We start from the raw sequence: 27,553 nt of genomic DNA on the forward strand, positions 1-27,553 counted from the left end.
CAATACAATGTACACTCACTGACCACTTTATTCAGCTTTTTCAATGTGATAATTGTACTTTTGTTTTCATTTCGTTTTATTGATATTTAGCTTCAAAGGAGCTAAATTTAAAAAAAATCCTTGAGGAATAGTTCTCCAGGCTTGCAATGTTTTGGGGTTTTTTTTTTTTGGACATTTGCTGCCTTTTCACGCATTTTCAGTCCAGTCCTTGTACCCGACCATTTTTAGACCATTTTGTTACGCCAATTAACAATGAGCTTAAAAAAAGGCACTTATCTCAAGATTGAACCAGAATGAACAAGTGTTGTGTTGACAGATAACAAGCAATTTAGTAAAGAATCAGTTTTAAATATTTAGATAATTTGTTACAAGCAGCCTGTTGCAAACATTTTCCATTGCTTTAGCTGAATCTTTGAGAAATGCCAACAATAACAGTGTTTGACAGGCATAAAATAGTATTTTTTGCACTAACAAAGTGATTCCCAAAGAGCTGTTAGCTGAAAATTTGGCACATCTTGGCATGGTGAATGGAGAACAAAAGGCAGCCAGCATCCAAAGAAGAGCTTTCAGTGTTCCTCAAAAAGCCTGGAGAACTATTCCCGATGACTACTTAAAGAAATTATAGGAAAACCTGCCTAAGAACGTACAGGTTCATGTTGAAGAATAAAGGTGATCATACCAAATATTGACTTTCAAGGTCATTAGAATTGTACAAGCTTTTATACTGTATTTCCATGTATTTTTGCATGTTTACGTAAATCACTACACCCATTCCCTTTTTTGTATTGGATTGCATGCGGTTTCATCAATGCACCAAATAAAGTGGCCAGGAAGCGTAAATACACTTAAGTCTATTTAGATCAAGTCTTCACATTTGATGCAATTAAAGCTGGATTATTGAAACTGCAAGTCACTTGAAGTTTTTGTCTCACACTCTAGTACCTCCGAACACTGGTGATCAGAATGTGCTTCTCTTAATGCCTAAGATTCACAGAGGAAACAGAATAAAGGAGCACAGCTCATAAAGTGAACAGCAGGGAGCAGCAACAGGATGGTGAAAAAAAATTACAATAGCTTGTGTTTCATCAGAAAGCTCCTAGTTAGAACAGTTTAAATGTAACTGTTATCGACTGTGAAACAAGCTTCTACCAGGCAAAGTGTATTCACTCTGTCTCATGATATTTCTGTCTGTGTCCCTATGCTATTATGCAGCTGTGGCATGTGACAGCAGACATATGCAGACCATCATTTTTAATGTGACTCTTTTAGATATTTGACTGCCTTAATTTATGTTGGCCCAACAACCAGAGTTAATACATGGAGACTTTGAAAGTAAGAGTGAGTTACAGATCACTTTATAGCATACTTAAAAAGAATTATTACTGCAACACTCCAAATAAATTCAGCAACAAATGCAATATTTAATAATGCCATCATACCATTTCATGGAAATCAAGGTGTACTTTGGCTTTGGCAAATCTTCTGCGGCGTTTCTGTCTGAATCAGTGTGAGTGCATCAGTGGCAGAAAGCCATCAGCCTCTCTCAGAACAGCTGCATCCTTTGTCTGCTTCTGTGGGCAAATACAAGAGTTTGACGCAGCACCCCGTTACCTGGGAAACATGTTTGTGTGTGTGTTTTTAAAAATCTACTCATTTCCTCATCATCTGCCATTCACTGATTCATGAAAGCGACTCTCAGTGGTTTGTGTGTGTGTGAGGAGGGGTTGGTTGGTATAACGAGGAACAAAGACAATGAGAGGCAGAGAAACTAAATGAATGACTCAGCTCAAAGCATTAGAATGACACAAATCATGAACTAAAATGAGCTCAATCACTTGCCAGAAACACACTCGAACAGGGGTGCACTGAAGCCAGCAGGAAGGGTGTGTGAAGCGTATAAATAGCTCTGCATCCTCACTGATGCTATTTTTAAACCAGGAGTCGTGACTGTCTTAACGGAGGGCAAAACACAGTCATATCACGAACAAGAGACAGAACAATACTGTAAGACTTCACCACAGACTTCTTGGACAGTCATGAATAACTAGGCGTCTGTTGAAACATGGCTTTTCCTCTTTGTCAGCTTGCGTATGTCTGGCTCTCATCTCTCTTTGTCACTGCTAAATGCAAGCCTCTGCCTGCCACTTAATTTGCCTTTGTTTCATTCTCGGGTTCTGTTATGCTTTTCTCCTTTTTTGGTCTCACTTCATGCTTAATTTGTATTGTGTTTCTTTAAAGAATTTTTCATTAAAAGGCTGGCGAGGAGCTGCACAGTCTACTGTGGCAAGATGCTTTGAATCCCTACGAGACTTTAAAATATTGTATGTAGAGTACTGTACACTCCACCTGAGCGTATTTAATAGTTAGTCTGTGAATTTTTAAATCTATCAAATGGTAAAATCTGGGGTTTTGCATATACAGTAGCTGAAACACTGTTTAGATCAGGGGTCGGCAACCCTGGGTTGGAAGGGTTAACTGATGGCACGACCATAGCTGGACTGGCCATCGGGCATACTGGGCATCTGCCTAGTGGGCCGATGTGATTTTTCGTTTTTATGGGCCGATGGTTTTTGTTTGTTTATTGTTTTGAGTTACAATAACTCATACTGCGTGCTAGCTAGCATGTTTCTATACAGCTGGGTGGGTGCTATGATGTTACTGATAGTGAACTTTATATTATTCATAAGGTTAGTTAGTAGAGTTGCCAACTGTTCCATAAAAAAATGGAATCGTCCCGCATTCAGAGAAAAGGAACACAGTTTGTCCTGTACTTCAGCTAGAATGGAAAAAGACACAAAGCTGGAGTTATTCTGCATCTTTACGCTGTCAGCTGCCTCTTCTTCTCTCATTCTCTCCCCCTCTCTCACCTGTTGCTACTACAATCATGAAACTAATCAATGATCAGCTGATCGTCTCTCTTGTTTGTTTATCGCCCACTTTGCGCCCGGAAGAGGAAACCAGCAGATGTCGCGCTAAACAACAGCAGCATCTTTAAGCTTGATCAACTGTTGTTAGAATTTATTTAATATTAATTTCTAGTATCAGCTGATGTTTGCTGGAGCCACAGCTGTAAAAGCTGCTGGTCAAGATATCGATTTGGTTATCTGGTGAGAGGGAAACATGAAGATGAAACCAGGAGATGTCCTTACTGAATCATCAGAGCTGTGATGGAGAAACAGGTTTACCTTTTAGGTGACATGAATGAGTTGAAGGGAAGTTATGAACTGTTTCTGAGAGACAAATAACACCAGGATCCTTTTCTAAGTAGCTGACAGCTGGTAACTGTGCAGGGGCGGGTCTAGAAAAGTTTTGCCAGGGGGGCAGGTAGGGCATTAACAGGGAGAGGGGGGCACAAAGAAATACTTTCCTTTCTTATTCTCATTTAAAATGTCTCACTTTTATTAAATAATTATCTGAATCTTACAACCAAAGTTTCTATCCGATGGAAAATGTATAGAAATCATACATATACCAACAAGACAGTGTACATCACTGTCACAACAGCGTTTGTTTTCTTTGTTGTGAGGAGACCATAAATAGCATTTGCATTGTCTGTTTTCTGTTGTTTTTTGTTTCGAAATAGCTGATAACTATTCACTGATAGCTGCCAACATCTGCGAACAAATATAATTCTGTCAAGTTGTTCTATATAGTGTGTAACTGTTCATGTAGAGCGTTATTAAATTTATTGCTAATGCAATCATATGGCACATTGACTTCTGAGGAAATTTTAGACGGCACTCGTCATCAAAAAGGTTGCCGACCCCTGGTTTAGATGTTGCTTCTTTTTTAGACATGTGCCCTCCACCTTTAACCAGCTGTGCCATTCCTCACGTAGTGACAGTATATCCATAGAATTCTTTACTTCAGTGAGTTATTCTGATCAGTAATCCTGTGGCCAAAAGCAGCTCATAGTTGTGAAGGTCAAAGGTAGAAAAGTGAGAATGCAAAAATACTGCAACCTAGAATTAATTAAAAGATTCAGAGAATAGAAGACATTTCTGTAAGCCGGTATTCAGAGACCCTAATAAGCCAGTACTGGGGCATGATTGTGTTGTGGTAATCGCTGCCTGGGCTCAGGAACATTTCTGAACATCATTGTCAGTTACCAGAGTTTGTCATGCCATGCATGAAATATAAACTAAATGCAACAAAGCATAAATAGAGAAGATCCAGATTTTCTGTCTCCTCTGGCAGACCTGAGGTGATTTAAGATGATCATCCTGGGCTGATGTGAAAAACTGTACCGTGGGCTGAGTAATAAAAATAAATGTTTTTTGGGGGGAAATGATGGACTCTATAAAGATTAAAAGGACAGTTTAGCTTGTTACAGGTATCAATGCAGAGATAACTGGCACAATTGTGACTGCACCATGAAAGCTGAATGGTTTATACTGGTCTGTAGCATCATGTGTTGTCATCTAGAGAACATCTTTTTCTAGGAAGTATTTGTTTATTTCAGCAAGGCACACAAAATACATTTCACAGCACCACCCACAATGGCTTTAAAGAGTCACAGTGCTAATCAGAACTGCTTGCAGTCAAGACATGTCACCAGCTAAAAATACCAGCCAAATATAAAGCTGTTTGAGAAAAAACAACTGGAACTGGTAAAATATTTTGCTTTCAAAGCTATACCAATTGTTATTGACACAAATTAAGAGGGGATATGCATCCTAGAGTTTACAGAGAATTAACAACGTAACTTTAAGTACATAGTTTCACAATATTTCATGTCTCGTGACTTCTTATCCATGCTGTATGTTGTTATAATCTATTGCCATTAAAGTATATTGTATACAAATCATTTCTGATGACACTCCTGTGTAAAGATGAGCTATGAGATTCAGTGAAACATGAAATTGTTGTTTGAGTACAATACTGTAAACAGTTGGTAAAAGAATTTGAAAGCCAGATAAAAGGAGAGTAAAAATGTTTCCTGTCATTTTGTGTTTTTGTCTGTTGGTTTAAGAAACAAAACAGCAGGTTCTCAGCAGGTGGCCTGTACAGTCACAGTTCCTCAGTGCAGGGTTGGCTTCGGCATTTTAATGCAATCCTGCACGATCACAGTTTGTGAGGTTATTTAGGATTTCAGAAACACTGAGTTATCAGTTCGTGTCTAATCATTTAGCCACCCATAATAACTTATAGAAGAATTAAATGTGATTATTTGGAGAGCACGGTGGCACGGTGGTTAGCACTGTTGCAGCGCAGCAAGAAGGGCCTGAGTTCAATTCCACCATCAAATCTATGTACTTTCCTGTTTTTTGACCATTTCACATACAACATGCATTTTATTATCGATTAAATGAAATCGAAAACGTTTTTGTCATTTTCTCTTGCATGTGCATGCATGTAAGGGTACTTTCACATAAATTTAAACTTCCTTCAGGAGTCACCACAGCAGATCTTCTCCCTCCACACTATCCCTGGCATCTTCTTCTGTCACCAACCCTCTGCATGTCCTCCTTCACTACATCCATGCCTTTGTCTTAAGCAAATAGTAGCACGATTTCCACCAGCACCCTGCTGGCCAACACCATCAGTGACAGTAATTGTTAACTCAGGCCGCGACAGATTCAGTGGGGAAATCTTATTGATTATCCGCATGTTTGATTTGGGATAGATTTTGTGCCAGCTGCCCTTCCTGACACAACCCTCCCCATTTATCCAGGCTTGGGACTTGCACTAGGAGTACACTGCCTTGGGGCTGTGCCTGTAGCTGTGCTTCTTGGACATAAATTTAAATACTCATGATTATTATTACAAATTATGACCATTAGCTTGTCAGTGTGCCCCTCGAGCACTTGGTGCCCTACATACAGTTTGTGAAGAGTGTGTGTATATAGAAAAGCAGCACTGTTTAGACCTCAACCCTGCTGTGTTCCTCTGGGATGAGCAAAGTGAGGTTTCAGTATGACTGTGCAGGGAATTCTACATTGCAAAATATTCCCCTTTAATGCATCCATCTCCACTTTGTAGATTTAGAGTACCGGTAGTAGCACGGCTTGCAGCTAGTTTCTTAGTGTGAAACCATGTGTGCAGTGGTGTGTTCATGTGAAACTGTGTGTATGAACGAATGTCACCACATGCCACTCACACTGGTTTACCTGTGGAGGTGATTATGACTCAGTGTGGCAGGTCACGCCTAGCAGTCATACAGCTGAGATAGGACTGACCTTTCATCATGCAGTAGAGTGAAAGGCTCATGTCCAGCTGAGGTGTTGATTACAGTGTGTAGCACAGTGTTGTTTATTTAAGCCATGAAAGACCTCCACAGGAAGCAGGACACTGTTTGGGATTTCATAAGTGCATCTAAAGAACCCCAAAGTGAAATTCAACACCAGCAGAGCTCAAAAAAACAGAGAGTCACATTTTGACCAACTGGACTTAAAATGCAAAAAAGGACACGTCTTTTCACTTAATTTATCTTGCACTTGCCCTGACACATTGTAGAGTGAGACAAACACTCTCACACTTATCTAAAACTTGACTGTACAGTAGGGAAGCCTTTTCCGATTGCCGTCTTGAACTGTGGCTCACCATTTGGCAGTTGTAGGAAAGCAGCCTTGTTAATCCAGCGCAGATATGCGCTGTTTGCATTCCTTCCTGTCACCTGGCTTCTGTGTGCCCACATCTGGATCACAGGGACAGCTGTCATTACAGCTTTTACAAGTGACAAAATGTAGTGGCAGTGAAAGGTGGAGGGAACTCACACAGCAGAGAGCTCTGGATGTTATACCAGAGCATGTGCTCGCATGCACTTTTGTTTTGGTGTTTGTAACGTAGTACACACACACGTTTTTTGTGCCCCATGTAAACAAAATCCAGTAACCGTGATATCTGTAGTACTAGTTCTGTTAAAAGCATGGTACCATTTAACACTTTAATTGCCAAATATTACTAGCACTAGCTATATAAATATAATAGCTATAGCTTTTATTATTAAAGGTGCTAGAGAGTTAATGAGATTTTGTTTAAAACAATTTTTTTATCCTCTCTATTTAAACAAATTAGCAAGCATGGCATGCATTTAATTACATCTATGCTTGTGCACACATTTTTGTCACTAATCTTTCTTTATTTCACTTACAAGCAATCAGTTGGATTGATTTCAGATTTCATAGTGGCTGGGGCGTGATTAAAGTTCAGCAAAGAAAGATGATTGCATATACAGTGGGGCAAAAAAGTATTTAGTCAGCCACCGATTGTGCAAGTTCCCCCACTTAAAATGATGACAGAGGTCAGTAATTTGCACCAGAGGTACACTTCAACTGTGAGAGACAGAATGTGAAAGAAAAAAATCCATGAATCCACATGGTAGGATTTGTAAAGAATTTATTCGTAAATCAGGGTGGAAAATAAGTATTTGGTCAATAACAAAAATACAACTCAATACTTTGTAACATAACCTTTGTTGGCAATAACAGAGGTCAAACGTTTACTATAGGTCTTTACCAGGTTTGCACACACAGTAGCTGGTATTTTGGCCCATTCCTCCATGCAGATCTTCTCGAGAGCAGTGATGTTTTGGGGCTGTCGCCGAGCAACACGGACTTTCAACTCCCGCCACAGATTTTCTATGGGGTTGAGGTCTGGAGACTGGCTAGGCCACTCCAGGACTTTCAAATGCCTCTTACGGAGCCACTCCTTTGTTGCCCGGGCGGTGTGTTTTGGATCATTGTCATGTTGGAAGACCCAGCCTCGTTTCATCTTCAAAGTTCTCACTGATGGAAGGAGGTTTTGGCTCAAAATCTCACGATACATGGCCCCATTCATTCTGTCCTTAACACGGATCAGTCGTTCTGTCCCCTTGGCAGAAAAACAGCCCCATAGCATGATGTTTCCACCCCCATGCTTCACAGTAGGTATGGTGTTCTTGGGATGCAACTCAGTATTCTTCTTCCTCCAAACACGACGAGTTGAGTTTATACCAAAAAGTTCTACTTTGGTTTCATCTGACCACATGACATTCTCCCAATCCTCTGCTGTATCATCCATGTGCTCTCTGGCAAACTTCAGACGGGCCTGGACATGCACTGGCTTCAGCAGCGGAACACGTCTGGCACTGGGGGATTTGATTCCCTGCCGTTGTAGTGTGTTACTGATGGTCCCAGCTCTCTGCAGGTCATTCACCAGGTCCCCCCGTGTGGTTCTGGGATCTTTGCTCACCGTTCTCATGATCATTTTGACCCCATGGGATGAGATCTTGCGTGGAGCCCCAGATGGAGGGAGATTATCAGTGGTCTTGTATGTCTTCCATTTTCTGATGATTGCTCCCACAGTTGATTTTTTCACACCAAGCTGCTTGCCTATTGTAGATTCACTCTTCCCAGTCTGGTGCAGGTCTACAATACTTTTCCTGGTGTCCTTCGAAAGCTCTTTGGTCTTGGCCATGGCGGAGTTTGGAGTCTGACTGTTTGAGACTGTGGACAGGTGTCTTTTATACAGATGATGAGTTCAAACAGGTGCCATTCATACAGGTAACGAGTGGGGGACAGAAAAGCTTCTTACAGAGGACGTTACAGGTCTGTGAGAGCCAGAGATTTTCCTTGTTTGAGGTGACCAAATACTTATTTTCCACCCTGATTTACGAATAAATTCTTTACAAATCCTACCATGTGGATTCATGGATTTTTTTCTTTCACATTCTGTCTCTCACAGTTGAAGTGTACCTCTGGTGCAAATTACTGACCTCTGTCATCATTTTAAGTGGGGGAACTTGCACAATCGGTGGCTGACTAAATACTTTTTTGCCCCACTGTACACTGGCAAACATGCAGTATATATATATATATAAAAACACCCAGCACGCCCCTGCGGGCGGTTTATCCTTCAAGCTCGGGTCCTCTACCAGAGGCCTGGGAGCTTGAGGGTCCTGCGCAGTATCTTAGCTGTTCCCAGGACTGCGCTCTTCTGGACAGAGATCTCCGATGTTGTTCCTGGGATCTGCTGGAGCCACTCGCCTAGCTTGGGAGTCACCGCACCTAGTGCTCCGATTACCACGGGGACCACCGTTACCTTCACCCTCCACATCCTCTCGAGCTCTTCTCTGAGCCCTTGGTATTTCTCCAGCTTCTCGTGTTCCTTCTTCCTGATATTGCTGTCATTCGGAACCGCTACATCGATCACTACGGCCGTCTTCTTCTGTTTGTCTACCACCACTATGTCCGGTTGGTTAGCCACCACCATTTTGTCCGTCTGTATCTGGAAGTCCCACAGGATCTTAGCTCGGTCATTCTCCACCACCCTTGGGGGCATCTCCCATTTTGACCTCGGGACTTCCAGGTTATACTCGGCACAGATGTTCCTGTACACTATGCCGGCCACTTGGTTATGGCGTTCCATGTATGCCTTGCCTGCTAGCATCTTGCACCCTGCTGTTATGTGCTGGATTGTCTCTGGATTGTCTATATATATATATATATATATATATATATATATATATATATATAAAAACAGTGAATTTTTCTTATAGTCTCAGACTGGTCGATTCAGTCTGTGTTCTGACCAGAAATAGATTAGTAGTGTGGTATAAGAGAGTGAGGGAATTAAGTGAGGGCGGCCTCAAAGATCAATCAGAGGTCTCACCTTTTCTTTCATTTCTGTCATTGGGGAACAGAAAGCACAGCCAGCACCTGTCTATTGCAGCGACATGATTACAGTATAGGCAGGCACATTGTCAGAGACAAAAGGGTGGATGGAGGTGATAGCTGGGAAATTATTCAGAAGCTCGGCGAACGAAAGACTCGTATAGTAGAGAGAGAATAAAGGGTTTGAGCATGGAAAAAGGAGACAGAGTAAGTCTGTTCTCAGGAGACAGGTGGGGTAAAGTTGTGTTAAGCTGAGATCAGAGAGGGGGATCAGTCCACGCATCCTCTGTGTGCTGAGTGTCATGTTTTTTACAGCAGGGAGTGGGGAGTCAATAAACAGCTGTTCCTTCCTCCTCCACATCGCTTTCGTCTAGTGAGTAAGTGAATGTTGAGCCTGAAAGAAGCAGCTTTTAGAGGGGTTACATGTGTATACAAGTGAAGAGGCAGATTTTTTACAAAAATATGGGATAACCATACCATCATCATAATATTATTATGCAAACTAAGAGCAGCACAGTGGTATTGTGATTAGCACTGTCGCCTCCTGGGTTTCGACATTTCAGTTCGGTTCAGTTCAATTCTGCTTTTGAATGTAGGTTTATTTATATAACACCAAATCATAGCAACTGTTGCCCCAGAGTGCCTTATACTCAAAGGTAAAGACTTACAATATTCTTGAGAAAACCCCAGCAATCTAATGACCCCTTAGAGCAACCGTCTTGAGATGGTAGGAAGGAAAATCTCCCTTTTAACAGGAAGAAACCTCCAGCAGAACCAGGCTCAGTGAGGTTCAGTCATCTGCCTTGACCATTTGGGTGGTGGGGAGAAAGGAGAGTATAGGGAGACAGGACAAAAGACAGACTAACAAAGAGAAAAATTTAATGGCATGCTGCAGTGGTAGCACGTGGGACGTGAGTAGAGAATAGGTGCTCAGTGTTCTCTACTAACAGTATTACTGGAGGCCAAGGTAATGTCATCCAAAATAAGAATATCCTTTCTAAGATTTTTTTAGGAAAAAAACTTGGTTTTGTCTGAATTTGAGAGAAGAAAATTATGGAACACCCAGGCCTTTATATCTTTGAGTCATGCACATAGTTGAACAAATTGCTTTGTCATCCTTCTTCATAGATAGATATAGCTGAGTATCATCTGCGTAGCAGTCAAAATATATACAGTTTTACACTGCCTGAACCCTGTGGAACTCACATGTATAGAAGACTCCCCATTTACATGAACACATTTAATGTAAATGCTCTGAAAGTTTCAAAGATTTCAGAGCATTTCCTTTAATGACTTTTCTAATGCCGGGCTCTAATCTGTGATAGACTGGTGACCTGCCCAGGGTGTACCATGCTTCATGCTCTATCACACACACAGGATAGGCTCCACCACACCTTGGAGCCCAATAGTATTATGAAAACTAATACATTATCTAGTTAACTAAACTTTACCTTTCCCAGAGGAGAAAATAACAACATTCGAGAAAGTCTGCTTTAAAATTAAAACAAAAAGTTTAATTTAACAGGGTTGGTTTAAACATCAAACAGTGTACTGAAGCACAGTTTTCCACTCTGGTCTGCTGCAGCCCATGTGCCTCTGAACATATAGTAAAAAAAAAAAATAAACTGGGGGTTGGGGGTCAGTGGGGGATTTCTGTAGATCTAGGCCTAGTAAGTCAAATAAGTCATTGAGAAAATGTGTTTTTTTGTTTGTTTGGGTTTTTTTTGCAAGATACAGAAAGGAATCCTGTGAATGACTGATATTTGAACATTTACTATCATTTCAGTCCAGCTGGCTGCTTCTCAAAGTGCCCCAGGTTACACCACCATGACATGTCCCCATGCCAGAGTGGAATATAGTTGGAGGAAGCAGACTACATCATTTAGCAAACTGTCTGCTGGCTGCAACATCACACTGGCGTATCCTAGCAACCAGTTTAGAAGAAGGGCTCACTCAGGCAAAGCTTCAGTTCCACCTGGTGATCTCTGAGGAGCGTGTGTGCGTGTGTTTGTGTCCGTGTGTGTGTCTGTTGGCTTGCTGGGATAATGGATGAGTGTTGTAGAAATGAGTGTGCTGGCTCAGTCCTGCAGGGAAGATCAATATCAACTATACATTCATCTCTAATTACCACAGCAGAACTTAGAAGGGATCTCTTTCTTTTTCCTTCCCGCCCTCTTGTTCTCTTTCACAACCTCTACTTGGTCCTTTTTTTTTCGCCTTTTATTAACTCCCACTTCTTTTTTATCATTCCTTTCCTCTGTTTTAAAATATCAGTTTGTCCCTCTACTTAGTTACTGGTATGAGGGGGAATGAAAATATGTTGCCCTTGGTGTGGTACATAAGTTACAGACCAGTATTTCTGCTTCCCAATTTCTTCTCTTTGTGTCAGTGGACTTCGTGTCGGTGTGTGTTTGTGAAACAAAGTCTTTCACTCCTGTCCTTTCTTCCCATTCCCTGTGTGCACACTTCATTGTGTAATTTATGAAGAAAGAACACAAAAAAACTAAATACCCAGTTGGTTATGTGGCCCTTTGTCCTTTTTGTTCCCTTTCCCAAGACTCCACAACCTCACAATGATGACAGCTAAGGCTCATTTAATGAAATGTCCCCATACTCTCTCTCTTTGTCAGTGCTCAGCATTGGGGAAGGAGGTTTCTGGGAAGGCACAGTCAAAGGGAGGACAGGATGGTTCCCAGCAGACTGTGTGGAAGAAGTGCAGATGAGACAATACGATCCACGACTAGGTAAGACATCTACATGCACACTGACCCATACATGCATGTGCATACTGTGCAGTGATGGTGTCAGAGTCTGGCAAGTTATTATAATCTTGCTCTAATGGTCAGAGTCCTGTGTAGCTCTCTTTGTGGAAACAATAGTGTAACATCTGTGTCTCTGTGATGTAATCATCAATTAGTTGGAAATACCCTGAAACCAGAAATGAAAAAAGGTGCACTATAAATTAATTGGCAATTACATTTTTTAAATTGACTATAAACTGCTTTCATTCTAATCACTTTCTTGATTTTTTTTATCATTTAAAATTTCAGGCTTATTAAACGCCTGTGCCAACTATAGAAATTCTGTCAAAAAAATATCTCTCCTGTAACCATCGCCTGCTGCCTAAAATTAAATATTGATCTTAATGATAAATTCTGAGAGGATTTAAATAATTTGGGGAATACTGAACAGCAAAAGCCAAAGTAATAATGATATTTTTTATACATGTGTCCACAAAAAGCATCACCCACCTCTGGCAGTGTAAATACAGTGTTAAGGAGCAATAGTTACAGAGAGGATACTTGGGCTGAAATGGGTTAGTCACTGAATCCACTTTGACTTCAGGTTGGCCATATTTTTGCTGCATGTCAGTCCCCTGCTGTCTGTATGTCTACCCTGCACTTTGTAAATAAATGCAAAAATAAAGCCCGTGTTTGTTGAGGCAAGGGTTTTAAGCACCCAGTTGTACTTCAGAATTATACTTCAAAAGTAAAATTTGCAAATAAATAAGTAATAACAAATAGTAAAAAGTTTATTTGTTCCAGATTCCCAACTGTTGCAAATATTTACAGCTGCTTTGACAGTAAAACTGTATCATCAATAAAATATTCTTACAGTAGCAGCTGAGGTAAATCTCTTGAAAATGTCTAGGCTGCCTGGAAAGACGGTTATGCCGATGCCGGAGACAGTATACTGGCAACAGAGTACTTAAATCTAACCTTCCCTTTTCATTAGTTGACATTTGACTGTTGAGTTATCCACCAAAGATTTTCAAGCTTTTAGGGGCACTTGATTAGTGCATAATTAAATGCAGGTGTACTGCAAAGCCTGAATGGTTTAGCCTGCATTAGAACATGTAGTCAGGGTTTGGATCAGAGGAAAATTCTCATGAAATTTAGCAGTCGACTACAAGTTAATGGAAAATACTTCCTGTATATTTTCCTTCTTTTTATAAAAGGTTTGCTTTTAATTTTCAGTCTTAAAAAGTGTAAAAGCATTGTGTAATAGAGCTGTATGTGAATGATGTGTTATCATTTGTGGAAAGCCCACATGAACAAAAACATACATAAGCATTAGTGGTGACAGACCTAGTTTAGTAAATTAGAGTTTAAGTAGTATTTCATGCTTATCTATTAGTTTTGTTAAATAATTAACCAAAACTTTGAAAATTGGTTTTGTATGGGAGTTTTATGGAGGTGAATAATTCAAACACGTGTAGCCAAACATCTTTTAGTCTCTGTAGTGACACTTGTTGTGGCTGAAGGATTCATGTTTTCAGACTGTCAGTTGGTACATCAGTCATATAGGCCAGGATCACACTGAGCTCACAAAACGTGTTTTGCTAACCATGATGAAATTTCACTCAAATGTCTAGTGGGGGAGGATGATAACATAAAGATCTTCTATATCCAAAAGGTCAAAGGTGAAGTCTGCAGAGAAGTAGATTTAAACAGTAAATCGATTGTTTCATAGAGGCTCACAGCCACAAAGGGATAATTCTAGAAAGAAATCACTTTCACTCCAATTACCCCAAAATGCACACAACAGATTAATAGTCAGCATTTAGCTGGTGTTTGTATTGTTTCATTTGTTTGGCTGCCCATTTTTGTACTAGTTTATAAATGTCTTAATTGATACTGAGGTGGCTATTCTCGACATCAGATTGTCAGTGTTGGGAAGGTTTAGTCTGCTTTCTGTTTGCTGAAAGTCTAGTCTGTCTCACAGATGTCAGACACTGTTAACCTGCAGTTCTCTCAAGTAATCTGCTGACGACTGGATCGCTTTGTTTTTAAGAATCCTTTCTTATCATTATTTATTGACCTTTACATAAACTCATTGGTCTTGAGGAATACAAGCAAGTTTTTAAAAGCTGAAAAATAGTCTACCAGTAAAATGTATTGCAGTAGTATGGTAATGGAATGCATTGCTGTTTGGCTGTAACACACGGAAATGATACAGGAACAATAAATAAAAAAGACCACCTAACAGTAAAGCAGCTCCTGCCCTGCAGTAGGTAATAAAATGGTGTAAAACTTCTATATTTTTTGGCATGCCATTTTGTGTGCTTCATAATTGACCTTCACATCCATGTTGCAGCATTTAAAGACAACATTGTAAACTTTTCAAACAACTCAGAGTACTTCAGATTAATGTGAACGCATCTCCATTTAGACTGTCGTTTAATTAGCAGCTGGCACATTTCGTTTAGTGCAGTCCCAGGGGGAACAACATGTGCAGTGGGGTTGCTGGATTCAAATTTTTGTGCAGCATCATAAACAAATATCATGGAAACCATCTGGTCACTGGGTGAAAACGTTTACCTTGGCATAAAAGGCTGCAGCAGGTTCATAGAGTGGAAATAAGGCAAGGGCATTTTTGGTTGTGAATATCATCCCCTTCCTTGTGTGTTAGTCGTGCGTCTCCTGGGGCCTATTTCTGGAGCAGCTGGGGAATTTTCTTTTTTTAAAGGGGTTGTTGAGGGATTGAGGTTACCTCAGAGTAGGTGTGGAGTGATGAGAAAGGGCGGAATCTCTAAATACTCCATTTAAATGCATTGTGAGAAAAAGATAGGGGAAGGTGGGAAAGAAAGGGCCAGATAGCAAGGGAGACGGATGGTGGAGCATACTCTAAAAGACAGCAAAGTGGAGATGGCAGAGCGTGTCTTTCAGAGAGGAGGAAAAGAGGGAGGAGGGGGGGGGATCTGAATCTCAGTCCCACTCACTCATAAATCCTAAAAAACTCAGTACCTAGAAGCCCTTTTTAGAGATTTGAAGTGATGTCTACCTTCCCCACCAGTAAATAGTTCTTTTTCTTTTATTTAACCGGATGCTAATAATTATATTTGCCTATAATTATATAAATGAAAATAAATTATGAAGTACAAGACAGGCATTTGATATATCAGTGATTAACATACAATTTCTGAATCTACTGAAGCATTTCAAAACTAATCTCATCCTCATCCCTAGATTCATGTGCAGTACAACAGCAAGACAACACAAGATGACATAGTAACACACACTGGGACACACTACAACACCCACAGTGGGTTGTTTATCTGAAGGCAGCCACTCAGGCATCACTGACAGTAAGGGCAATATGTCTCGGCCTAGTGAAGCAGGAAAGACAGCCCTGTCTACAATTAAGTAACCCAAATACCATTATACACGCTCCCTTTCTCTCTGCTCCACTGTGCCATGAGTCGTGAGGTCTAAACTCGAAAAAAAGCCCCCATCACTTCTCTGTTTCTTCTGAGAGGTTTGAAAGAGCAGTGCAGATGGAGGGAAAAGAAAAAATGATGTTGAATGGAAAAAAAGGAGTAGTTTAAGTCTGGGATGGAGGATGTGAAAACAGAGGGAGAAAGTGTGAATGACCATGTGACAGTTTAAGCCATCACCGACTCTCTGGCTGTTATCTGTCACCACATGGCTCTCTGCTCTCAGCATGGAAGGAGCTACCTGCAGCCAGCAGTTCATCTTCAACCAGTGCTCAAGGGGACAGAGAGAGGGAAGTGAGACAAAGGCTGAGTGTAGAAGTCAAAGAGGGAAACAAAAGCAATAGGAAGACCAAAATATTGATTGGATTGATCTACGGGGCCCCAGTAGTCTCGTGTTTCTGTTTGTCAGTGGGTTGTACTGTGTCAGTGTGTTGTTATTTTTCGGGTTAAAAAACAAAACTTGGAAAAGGAAAGGACTTTGTTTTCCAGCGCTGCTGAGAGCCTTGAATCATTTCAGTAAGCAGTAAGCAACTCCCCCTCCCACATACACACACAGATGCTGCTGGCCTGTATCAGGGGGTTAATAGTAGATGTTTACCCGTGTTAATGGAGGGAATAATGATATGAGTATGAACTGCTTTTCCCTTTCTAATGATGCTAACAAATTACCACGCCACTCATTTTTAGCAGTGGTACTGTTAATCTGTTGGCTACCATCTGTTGGGCTCCTACAACCCACCAGCCTAAAGACCCCACCCACCATCCTGCTATCCCCAAACGAGAAATCAACATGCAATAACCAAAAAGACAAGTTGTCCCTAATGGTAAATGAAACAGAGAGTTGTTTTTGATCAGCCTCATTTTCTATTATATTAGCCTTAATTTTCTTTTTTGCTGCCCTGCAGTGTCAAGTGTCCTTAAGGAATTAGAGGCACACGCGCTCACAGGGGATAAAATGCACATTTTTCTCATTGATGGGATAAGCAAGGGCACATTTTTCAGCGGTTTTATATCTTAACAAGCGTGCAAAGTTTTATTTCTTTTCTTTTAGTGCTCATTCACTCCATTCCCTTGCTCTCCTCACACCGCGGCACAGTTGAATGACTCACAGCCGCATGAATCAGCCCAGTCAGATCCAGCCTGAGCTATTTTTAGCCTGCCCATTAAGAAGTTTTGGAGTGTGTCTGCACTCCCCTAGAATGCTTAAACATCAGTGTTGCTGCGGCAGCTGAGACTGACATGAACAGAGCATCACGGAGGGTAGGGTGGAAGAGAGAGGGGTAAGGAGCGATAGGGAGGTAGTGCAATGGACTGGAGAGGAATCACACAGGAAGTCATCTGGTCACAAGTGTGGAATTTTCAGCGCAATTTCCCCTTTGTAGCTTGGTTCTGCAGGCATATCTGAGGTGCAACGGCAATACTGTAATTATCTGTGTCTGCTTATTGACAGTGTTTGACAGAGGTGGGACCAAGTCATTGTTTTGCAAGTCTCAAGTCAAGTCTCAAGTAATGTCAGGCAAGTCAGAGTCGAGTCTCAAGTCACTGGTGTAAAAGTCCGAGTCAAGTCACAAGTCTGAAACTTTGAATTTCAAGTCCTTTCGAGTCTTTAAAAAAAAAAAAAAAAACGAAAAAATAATGTTGCAGTTATATGCTAAATGTAAATATTAGACCATGTAATTTTAAAATCTGTGTTTTTCTCAACACATGACAAAATAGTGAACTTAGAAAATATACACAAATTGTGAAATTGCACCTCTTTAAAATGCAGCTCAATTAAACCTAGCTCCAAGAATAATTTTCACCGACAGTTCTGAGATAAGCTGCATGTTATTCTTGGATGCGGTTGTAGGACCGGCTTTAAAATCGCATGACAAAAATATCATACATATTAAAAAAAACTGTATCACCAACGTAGCCTGGACAACATTTGCTAGTTAGATGAAGTCAGCTATCTCATCTTAGCATATTTATATGCATATTTATAATCATACGGTTCTTGGAGTGAGTGCACACACTCATGAAGTTTAGTAACTTCCGGTCACTGCAACAAGCCCAGGTACAGTTTACCGACAGATGGGTGCAGGACCTTGAAACGCACCGTGTCGAACGAAAGACCATCGTACGTATCATAAGTTTACCAGTCTCACAAATCGTCGTCATAAATATACATTCCTTAACCGTTTATTAATAGGACCTTTGAGCTCAACGGTAATTAATTAGTAGTGGAAATAATTTCTGGTAGCATCACAGAAATGTAGCAGTGACAACAATATTGTATGCTGTAATCGTACTGGGCAATTAGTGATACAAAAAACCTGTTTTATCCTGTGAATAAAAGCATATGTTTTTGTCAATGTACCATAATAACAGAAGCGAAACGCAATATTGTGTCAGGACAATTCACTATTTATGCACAATAAATAAAGGAGCATAGCGCGACAATTTCTGTTCAGCGCCAGACTTGCTTGTAACCTATATCACCAATTATGTTATGAAAATGACGTATTAACTACTAAAAAACACTGACCTTCGTGTAAATGCTTGGAGCAGACTAACCTGTGAGCTGGAGGGTTCTGGGACGTTATATTTGATCTTTGAATGGCTGCAATCCAGGCCATCCGTCGCATCTTTGTTACTTCGGAAACATGGCTTGAACAATTTCTCTTCAACGACATAATCCGATAACAACCGATCTCTTTACCCGTCGGCTTCCCGTGGCTGTCATGCGACCGGCTATTGCAGTTAATAATACAACGGCTTCTTGACATTTTTGTTTTTCTTTTTATCGCTGTATAACTGATTTTAATTGAAAGCCTGCGTGCGCTAGTACCGCTTGCCACGAGTTCCCAGAATCCTTTGCGGTTCTACCCGTGAATGACGTCACATTTTCAATCTCTATATAATATGCATGTTAAATTTTATATTTGGGGTAAAATATCAAGTCTTTTCAAGTAAACCGGTTCAAGTCCAATTCAAGTCCCAAGTCATTGGTGTAAAAGTCCAAGTCAAGTCACAAGTCTTAGAACATTTTTTCAAGTCAAGTCTAAAGTCATAAAATTAATGACTCGAGTCTGACTCGAGTCCAAGTCATGTGACTCGAGTCCACACCTCTGGTGTTTGATGATGCAGTATAGTATAATTTTCTTGGCATTTCAGAAGATTCTCAATGCTCGGCTTTGGTGGTGCAATTGTAAATACCGTGCAGCCTACTTTATATTATTGAAAGATCATTATCAGTCAGAGGTATTTATTTTATAGTTTTCATATTAGGCTAGAAAACAATAATAATTGTTATAGCTATATCAGCCATATTCTTTTGGAGGATGAAACAGGAGACAATCCTGTACACTTGGAACAACATGCTACGATTTAAATATAAACCCTCAATGAAAAAAAAGTGATTAATGAATGACGTCAGTTGTGGAAATGATTGCTCTTGAAGCACTGGGACAAAGAGACAGAAAAGGACAGCCCACACATAAGCAGGAAATGTTCTCAAAGTCCTTGAGGACTGCAAGAGGAGCTAAAGAGGATTCAGTGAAAGAAAAGAGAAGGAGACATGTAAATGCCTGTGTTGTGTAGCTTTTCCCTAATAGCTTATGAATGGATATCTGATGGTGTGGCAAGTGAGCCATGGGCGTAGATTTGGCATGGACAGAAGGGAGATGTCCCCACCAATATCCAGCGATTATTGAATTGCCCCCACCAATAATTTGATGTCTTCGAGTAAAGAAAAACAAAACCAATAGCAAGAAAAAAATGATCTGTCAACGTCTCATTCACTTAGCGGTGCAGAAAGAGTCAAATTACGCTCTCTGCTGGAGTCCTACCTTAGGTGACAAATATGGCCAATGCGATTGGCTGTGCCTTTCAGGGAGCTCTGTTTAGTTTTAGCAGCAGCAAGCCTGCGCTGCGAGGATCTGCAAGGAGGAGAGGGGGATGGCAGCAAAAAGGAAAAACCTGGATATAAGAAAGTAATTTTCAAAGAAACCTGTAAGTGACTTAAAGTCAAGTTCACTCATAAAATGTGTCCGTCATAATAACGTTACAGGCTATGCTAGGCCATACATGCCAACACTCTAGTGATGGGATTGTCGGCTCTTTTTAGAGAACCGGCTCTTTCGGCTTGGCTCAGTAAAAAGAGCCGGCTCTTTCGGCTCCTAACCGGCTCTTCAGGTTGTTTTGTTGCTTTAATTAATTTATTATTAACAATAATATAAAATTATGCACAAAAGGAATTACTAATGTAAAAAAAGTGGTCTTATTTATAAATGTTTATATATAGATATATGCGGTGGCCCCTTGAGACAAAGCACGTACAAACTCCAAAACACATTTCTAGCGTTAACTGAACTTCCGAAACACAGCTACCTAGATCACTTAAATTATACAATTGAAAGCATGAAAGCATATGTGTATTGTTTGTGTATTTATACACAAGCACTCATATATATTCAAATGATTAAAAAAAAAAAAAGTTCATTTACCTATTAATAATAATAATAATAATGGATACTTTATTGATCCCCATGGGGAAATTACTTGTTTTTCTCTGCATTTGACCCATTCACTCAGTGAAGCAGTGGGCAGCCCACTAAGCAGGCGCCCGGGGAGCAGTGTGTAGGGACGGTACCTTGCTCAGGGGTACCTCAGGGTAGCCGTTAAGTGGATTCGAACCGCCGACCTTCCAATCATGGGGCGACCACTTTACCTACTGAGCTATCCCTGCCCTACCACACACCAAATACGGTCGTTGGTACTTGCTGGCTTGTGTAGCCACTAGGTAACAAAAGTTCAACACTGCCCCTAGCATTCTGGAGCACTTCTGTTGTGTTTTGTACGTGTTTTGGAGTTTTTACGTGTTTTGGAGTTTGTACATGCTTCAGGGTTTGTACGTGTTTTGGGGTTTATACGTGCTTTGTCTCTAGGGTACCGTAAATATAATTTTATTTATTCACTCCACATAAAATGTAATAAATAAATCATATAATACAAAAACCAACTATTCACATTTCAACTTTTAAATATTTAAATTTTCAGCTTTTTCCTTTTAAACAAATTTAAAGTGAAACAACACAAAACACTGCAAACCACAACACGATTAAATATAAATTAAAATATGAAAACAAAAAGAAGATGCACATTCTCTGTCATATGGGCCTGCATGAATAAACTTTCTGAATCCTTTATCATCCGCAACTGAAAATAGTTGTGGATCATTACTTAGTGTTCCCTTAGTGCTAATGTACAGGGTGGGCCATTTATATGGTTACACCGTAATAACATGGGAATGGTTGGTGATATTAAAGTCCTGTTTGTGGCTCATTAGTATATGTGAGGGGGCAAACTCCTCAAGATGGGTGGTGACCATGGTGGCCATTTAGAAGTCGGCCATCTTGGATACAACTTTTGTTTTTTCAATCCGGTTGTTCAGTGATGACGCGATGAATCCTACTTCCGGGTCTAAAGTAGTCTGCGTTTAATATGGCTTTTGTGTTGTTAACATGTTTAATGTTATGTATTTTCTTCTATTTGATCTCAAAAAGCTCCTAAAACAGTCAGTGATCACTGTTGACCTCCCTCGGCTTTTATTACCGCTAATCATTTATTTAAGCTCAGTTTTTAAAACCTTAGGATGTAACTACAGCCCAGCCCATGCAGCAGTATATGAATGACTAACCTTGTATTGTGGATGGATTATCTCAGTTGTTCTCCTGGCTGAAGTTTGGTCCTTTTACAGCATCCTGCCATGCGATTACATTTGTTCCTGACCACCGAGAACACTCACGTTAACTTTTATCGAGTGGAAAAAAAGTTAGCTTGTTTATATTATGCTAACATAGCTGTGTCGCTAGTGGTCACGTAGCACATCATTATATACCAGCTAGCCCAATTTCAGTAACCCTACAAACGTCACTGCTGTTTAGTTTTCTGTCTTCATTTATGCTGGAAGTGATAGCAGAGCTGTACGTTTTAATTTGTTTCCAAAACCCTGCAGTCAGGACATGCTATATTGTATTTAGATAGAAGCTAGCGAGCTAACTCCCTGCTAACTTCTAACTCCGTTAAATGTCATAAATTCCGTTTTCATGGATGCCTGGATGTTAAACTCAATTGTTACACCTGGTAGAGGAGAAGGCTGATCATTTTATTAAAGATGAAAGACTTTAGACAGTTTTTCAACTCTCAGTAATGCCATAGTGATCGTTTGATATATGGACCTGCAGCGGAGTTTAGACCCAGACACGGCTAGTGACGTCAGACTGAACAACCGGATAGGAAGAGGGCCATGTGACACATCAAACTTATTGGTAATGTCACAAGAAAAACAATGGTGTGCTTGGTTTCAACATAACTTTATTCTTTCATCAGTTATTTACAAGTTTCTGACCACTTATAAAATGTGTTCAATGTGCTGGATTCATTTGTTCACAGTTCATTGTGTTGGATTGTCAATGCAACCCTCTTCTCTTCACACACTGATAGCAACACCGCAGGAGAAATGCCAGCACAGGCATCCAGTATCCGTAGTTTCAGGTGCTGCACATCTTGTATCTTCACACCATAGACAATTGCCTTCAGATGACCCCAAAGATAAAAGTCTAAGGGGGTCAGATCGAGAGACCTTGGGGGCCATTCAACTGGCCCACGATGACCAATCCACTTTCCAGGAAACTGTTCATCTAGGACTGCTCGGACCTGGCACCCATAATGTGGTGGTGCACCATCTTGCTGGAAAAACTCAGGGAACGTGCCAGCTTCAGTGCATAAAGAGGGAAACACATCATCATGTAGCAATTTCAAATATCCAGTGGCCTTGAGGTTTCCATTGATGAAGAATGGACCCACTATTGTTGTACCCCATATACCACACCAAACCATCACTTCTATTGTTCCAACAGTCTTGGAGGGATCCATCCATGTGGGTTAGTGTCAGACCAATAGCAGTGGTTTTGTTTGTTAACTTCACCATTCACATAAAAGTTTGCCTCATCACTGAACAAAATCTTCTGCGTGAACTGAGGGTCCTGTTCCAATTTTTGTTTTGCCCATTCTGCAAATTCTGTGCGCCGATCTGGGTCATCCTCATTGAGATGCTGCAGTAGCTGGAGTTTGTAAGGTTGCCATTTGTGAGTAGCTAATATCCGCCGAAGGGATGTTCGACTAATGCCACTCTCCAGTCACATGCGGCGAGTGCTACGCTGTGGGCTCTTGTTGAATGAAGCTAGGACAGCCACTGATGTTTCTTCATTAGTGATAGTTTTCTTGCGTCCACATTTTGGCAAATCCAACACTTGAACCAGTTTCACGAAACTTAGCAAGCAGTTTGCTAACTGTAGCATAGGAGATGGGTGGTCTCGTAGGGTGTCTTGCATTGAAATCTGCTGCAATGACCCGGTTACTGCATTCACCAGATATCAACACAATTTTGATCCGCTCCTCACTTGTTAACCTCTTCGACATGTCAATTGCTGTGAACAAAGAGAAACTTGTAAATAACTGATGAAAGAATAAAGTTACGTTGAAACCAAGCACACCATTGTTTTTCTTGTGACATTACCAATAAGTTTGATGTGTCACATGGCCCTCTTCCTATTGAAAAAACAAAAGTTGTATCCAAGATGGCCGACTTCTAAATGGCCACCATGGTCACCATGGAGTTTGCCCCCTCACATATACTAATGAGCCACTAACAGGACTTTAATATCACCAACCATTCCCATGTTGTATCGATTATTTCCAAGACTGTTTGCGTCTCAACGTTTTCTGGATCCTGCTGATGCCTGTTTGGTGCCTGTGGTCGGCTTTGATGATGATGCTCCTCGGCCTCGCTGCCCATGCCCTCCCAGGCTAAACTTCCGCCGTCAACATTATCGGAACCTGAGATTGCTGCGGCGGGTTTCTGGACCTCCTGAACCTTGAGCGCCAACTCCAGCTCCTGCCAGGATTGGCCTGGTGAACGCCAGATCACTTTTAAACAAAACTTTTATTCTTCGGGACTTCTTCAGTTCCCGTGATCTGGATTTTCTGTGTGTGACTGAGACGTGGCTGAGTGTTGGTGAGTCCAGTGCTCTATCTGAACTTTTACCTGTGGATTATTGCTATTTTAACTCGCCACGGACATCAGGCAGAGGTGGAGGCACAGTGACTTTTTACAAAAAGGATTACAAATGTAAGCAGTGTTTTCTATAGCCTTCATTCTCCAGCTTTGAACTTACCTTGTTTGAGGCGAGTCGTACAAACCCGGTTTTCTGTGCTGTCATCTATCGCCCCCAGAAATACAATAAGAACTTCATAAACAACTTTTTTTTTTTTAGCTGGGATTATGCCCAACTATGATAGTGTTCTTATTGTTGGAGATTTTAATATACATGTATGTTGTCCTGATAAACCACTGGTAAAGGACTTTTTAAGCCTTATTGACTCTTTTAGCCTGGCCCTAGCCCTACACATGAGCACGGACACGCACTGCACCTTGTCCTGTCATATGGTCTGTCTGTCACTAACCTGGAGATTTGTGACTGTGCACTCTCAGATCATATGCCTGTGTTATTCAACGTTGGTGTGACATATACTGCAGTTAAATCTGGCGCTGCTACTCGGTGCTGTCGTGTTATTAACCCCTCCACTGCCGCGCAGTTTTCTGCTGCTTTTAATCAGCTCGGTGGCCCTTCTGACTTTGTTTCCTCACTGCAAAAACTCAAAATCTTACCAAGTATATTTGTCTTATTTCTAGTCAAAATTATCTCATTACACTTAAAATAAGACACAATCAGCTACAGGGCAACATTTCAGTAAGCTAAAGGAACTTGTTTCAAGACAGTGAATCTTGAAACTAGAGAAAAACTAGAGATTTTTCACTTGTTCCACTGGCAGATTTTTTCACTTAATACAAGATATTTTAGCTTAAAATAAGTGAAAAAATCTGCCAGTGGCACTGCACTTAATTGGTTTAGGTCTTATTTGTCAGATAGAACTTTCTCTGTCAGCCTTCTCGGTTCCGAATCATCTTCTGCTTCTCTGTCATGCACACAGGGCTCAATTTTAGGGCCACTGCTCTTTTTACTGTATTTCTTGCCTCTGGGTTCCATCCTTAGAAGGCATGGGATCTCATTTCATTGTTATGCAGATGACTGCCAAATTTATTTGCCACTAAAACACAAGGATGGCATCTCCATAAAACCTCTCTTGACATGTCTAGATGACATTAAAGCTTGGTTGGCTCTAAACTTTTTAAATTTTAATGAAAAGAAAACAGAAGTGTTGGTGTTTGGAACCAGTGGTCCCTGTGAGTCCTCCTCCTTGTTTTAGGATCCCTGGAAGTCTATTTTAAGCCTGTTGTTACTGACCTTGGTTTTAAGTTGGACAGTGATTTTAAATTGGACAACCAAATCAGAGCAGTGGTGAAGTCCAGTTTTTATCATTTAAGGCGACTGGCAAGAGTAAAATCTTTTCTTTCGAGGCAGCACCTTGAAACAGTGATCCATGCTTTTATTTCTTCCCGCCTGGACTACTGTAACTCACTTTATGTGGGGGTCAGTCAGTCATTGCTCTCACGTCTGCAGCTGGTTCAAAATGCGGCTGCACGACTCCCCTAACAGGAACTCGAAAAAGAGAGCATATAACCCCCTTGCTAGCCTCTCTGCGCTGGCTGCCTGTGTCTTTTACAGTTAATTTAAAAATTCTCATGTTTGTTTTTAAACTCTTGCCCCACCATACCTCTCTGAACTTCTTCATCCCCACACACCCTGTCGGTCTCTCAGGTCAGCTGACCAGCTGCTCCTGGAGGTACCGAGATCCAGGAGGAAGCTCAGAGGGGACAGGGCCTTCTCTATCGTGGCTCCAAAATTATGGAATAATTTGCCCTTGCACGTTAGAGAGGCCCCTTCACTTTTAAATCGCGTCTTAAAACCCACTTTTATTCCTTGGCTTTTAACCTCAGTGAGACTTAGTTTCTCTTTTATTTGAAGTACCGTAGTTTTCGGGTCATAAGCCACTACTTTTTTCCCACACTGTGAACACTGCGGCTTATACTGACGTGCGGCTGATGCATATTTTTTTTCATGCGGCCAAAAACATTTTGCCTGTAACAGTAGACCAATCAAAATGATAAGTAGTATATATACGGTATATCTTTTTATCGGTCGTTAAGAGATGTTGTAATGTTGTTTGTGCACTGTTCCGTAAAAAAACCCATAAGCAACGCAATTTGTGTGTTACCGATACGTACGTATACTTAAAGGTAGCCGTGTTACAGGCGCTGTTCGAGGAAAAAAAGCATTTGCAGTATGTATTTTTGTATGTTGCCATAACGTTTATGTTATTAACGTGGGTGGCTGTAGCTCAGGTGGCAGAGCAGGTCAGCCACTAATCAGAAGGTCGGTGGTTCGATCCCAGGCTGCATCCTGGCTGCATGCCAAATATCCTTGGGCAAGATACTAACCCCGTGTTTGCCTACTGGTGGTGGTCAGAGGGCCTGGTGGCGCCTGTGTCCGGCAGCCTCGCCTCTGTCAGTGCGCCCCAGGGCAGCTGTGGCTACAATGTAGCTTGCTATCACCAGTGTGTGAATGTGTGTGTGACTGGGTGGATGACTGAATGTAGTGTAAAGCGCTTTGGGGTCCTATGGACTAGAAAAGCGCTATACAAATGCAGGCCATTTATGTTACCATGTTTATGTTAAATTAAACGTTAAAAATCCTCACGTGTAATATTTCTGTGTAAATATCTCATATTACAAGTGAAACGCATACGGTTTTCTTTCTACAATTAGAGCATGTGGCTTTTAATCAGGTGCGCTCTGTAGTCCTGTAGTATTTAATTAATGGTTTCACTCTTCTTTTATTTTGTTTTTATTTATATCTCATGTAATTTTAATTTACAGTTCCAATGTACAGCACTTTGTGTCAGCTGTGGTTGTTTTAAAGTGCTTTATAAATAAAGGTGATGATGATGATGATGATGTTATTACGGTGTATCCATATAAATGGCCACCCTGTATAAGAGATGTTGGTGCACTATAAATGAAGTAATGTTGTTAAGTCCTTAAAGTTATATTCTTTTATTGTCTTGACTGTATTTGAAGCTATTTTTATTTTTGTATGATACCTGATTTATATGGAATATGGCTCAAGTAAACTAAAGTCTAAAATACTTAGTCAGTCATTTGTTTAATAGTAATTTAACATTATATAATTCACACATAAAACCATTAATTGTAATTTTAAATGGTTTAAAAGCATGTAGAATAGCATATGTAGGCAAGTATATTTCTCTTTTTTTTATCAAGAAGCAAAGCCAAAAATTAAAAAAAAAAGAAACGGGGCAGGGTTCGGTGGTTGAATCATCCGTCCCCACCAATGCCAAATCTACGCCCTTGAAGTGAGCGCCACTTATGCCGTATGTATGAAGCCTGTTCTTTCAATGCATCGCTCTGCTTTGAAAATGAACAGTTGGAGCTCAAGGACATCAGCTGCTGATCAGCTTCAGCTTTAGTTTTCATTAGGAAAGATGTACCGGCATCTGTTTTGCTACTGTCAGCTGTTACTTTATTTTATTTCACAGCATTCAGCAATATCCCAAATACACTTAAGCAGATTTTTTTTTTACATGTTTAAATGGCTTCCTCTTTCTGGAAAAGCCTTTCATCACATTCAAATATAAAATTCATGAATACAGTACATATTGTATCCTCATGAGAGTGTTGTAGGACTATTACAGCTTGTTTCTCCTTCCCTTTCTCTTT

General features: G+C 40.6%; 1 protein-coding gene across 1 annotated transcript in view; it reads left to right on the top strand.

Annotated features, from left to right (window-relative positions):
* shank3a (SH3 and multiple ankyrin repeat domains 3a) overlaps positions 1 to 27,553 on the top strand; it is a 181,033-nt gene that overhangs the window by 121,096 nt on the left and 32,384 nt on the right. The window contains exon 18 of the mRNA XM_086298422.1: positions 12,224 to 12,337. Coding sequence (XP_086154548.1) covers positions 12,224 to 12,337 — 114 coding nt within the window. The remainder of the gene's footprint in view (positions 1 to 12,223; positions 12,338 to 27,553) is intronic.

This window comes from Aulonocara sp. 'chitande type north' Nkhata Bay, linkage group LG7 (genome assembly GCF_057382095.1).
Source record: "Aulonocara sp. 'chitande type north' Nkhata Bay isolate Kocher_YH1m ecotype deep benthic linkage group LG7, A_spYH_male_GT1.1, whole genome shotgun sequence".
Taxonomy (NCBI): domain Eukaryota; kingdom Metazoa; phylum Chordata; class Actinopteri; order Cichliformes; family Cichlidae; genus Aulonocara; species Aulonocara sp. 'chitande type north' Nkhata Bay.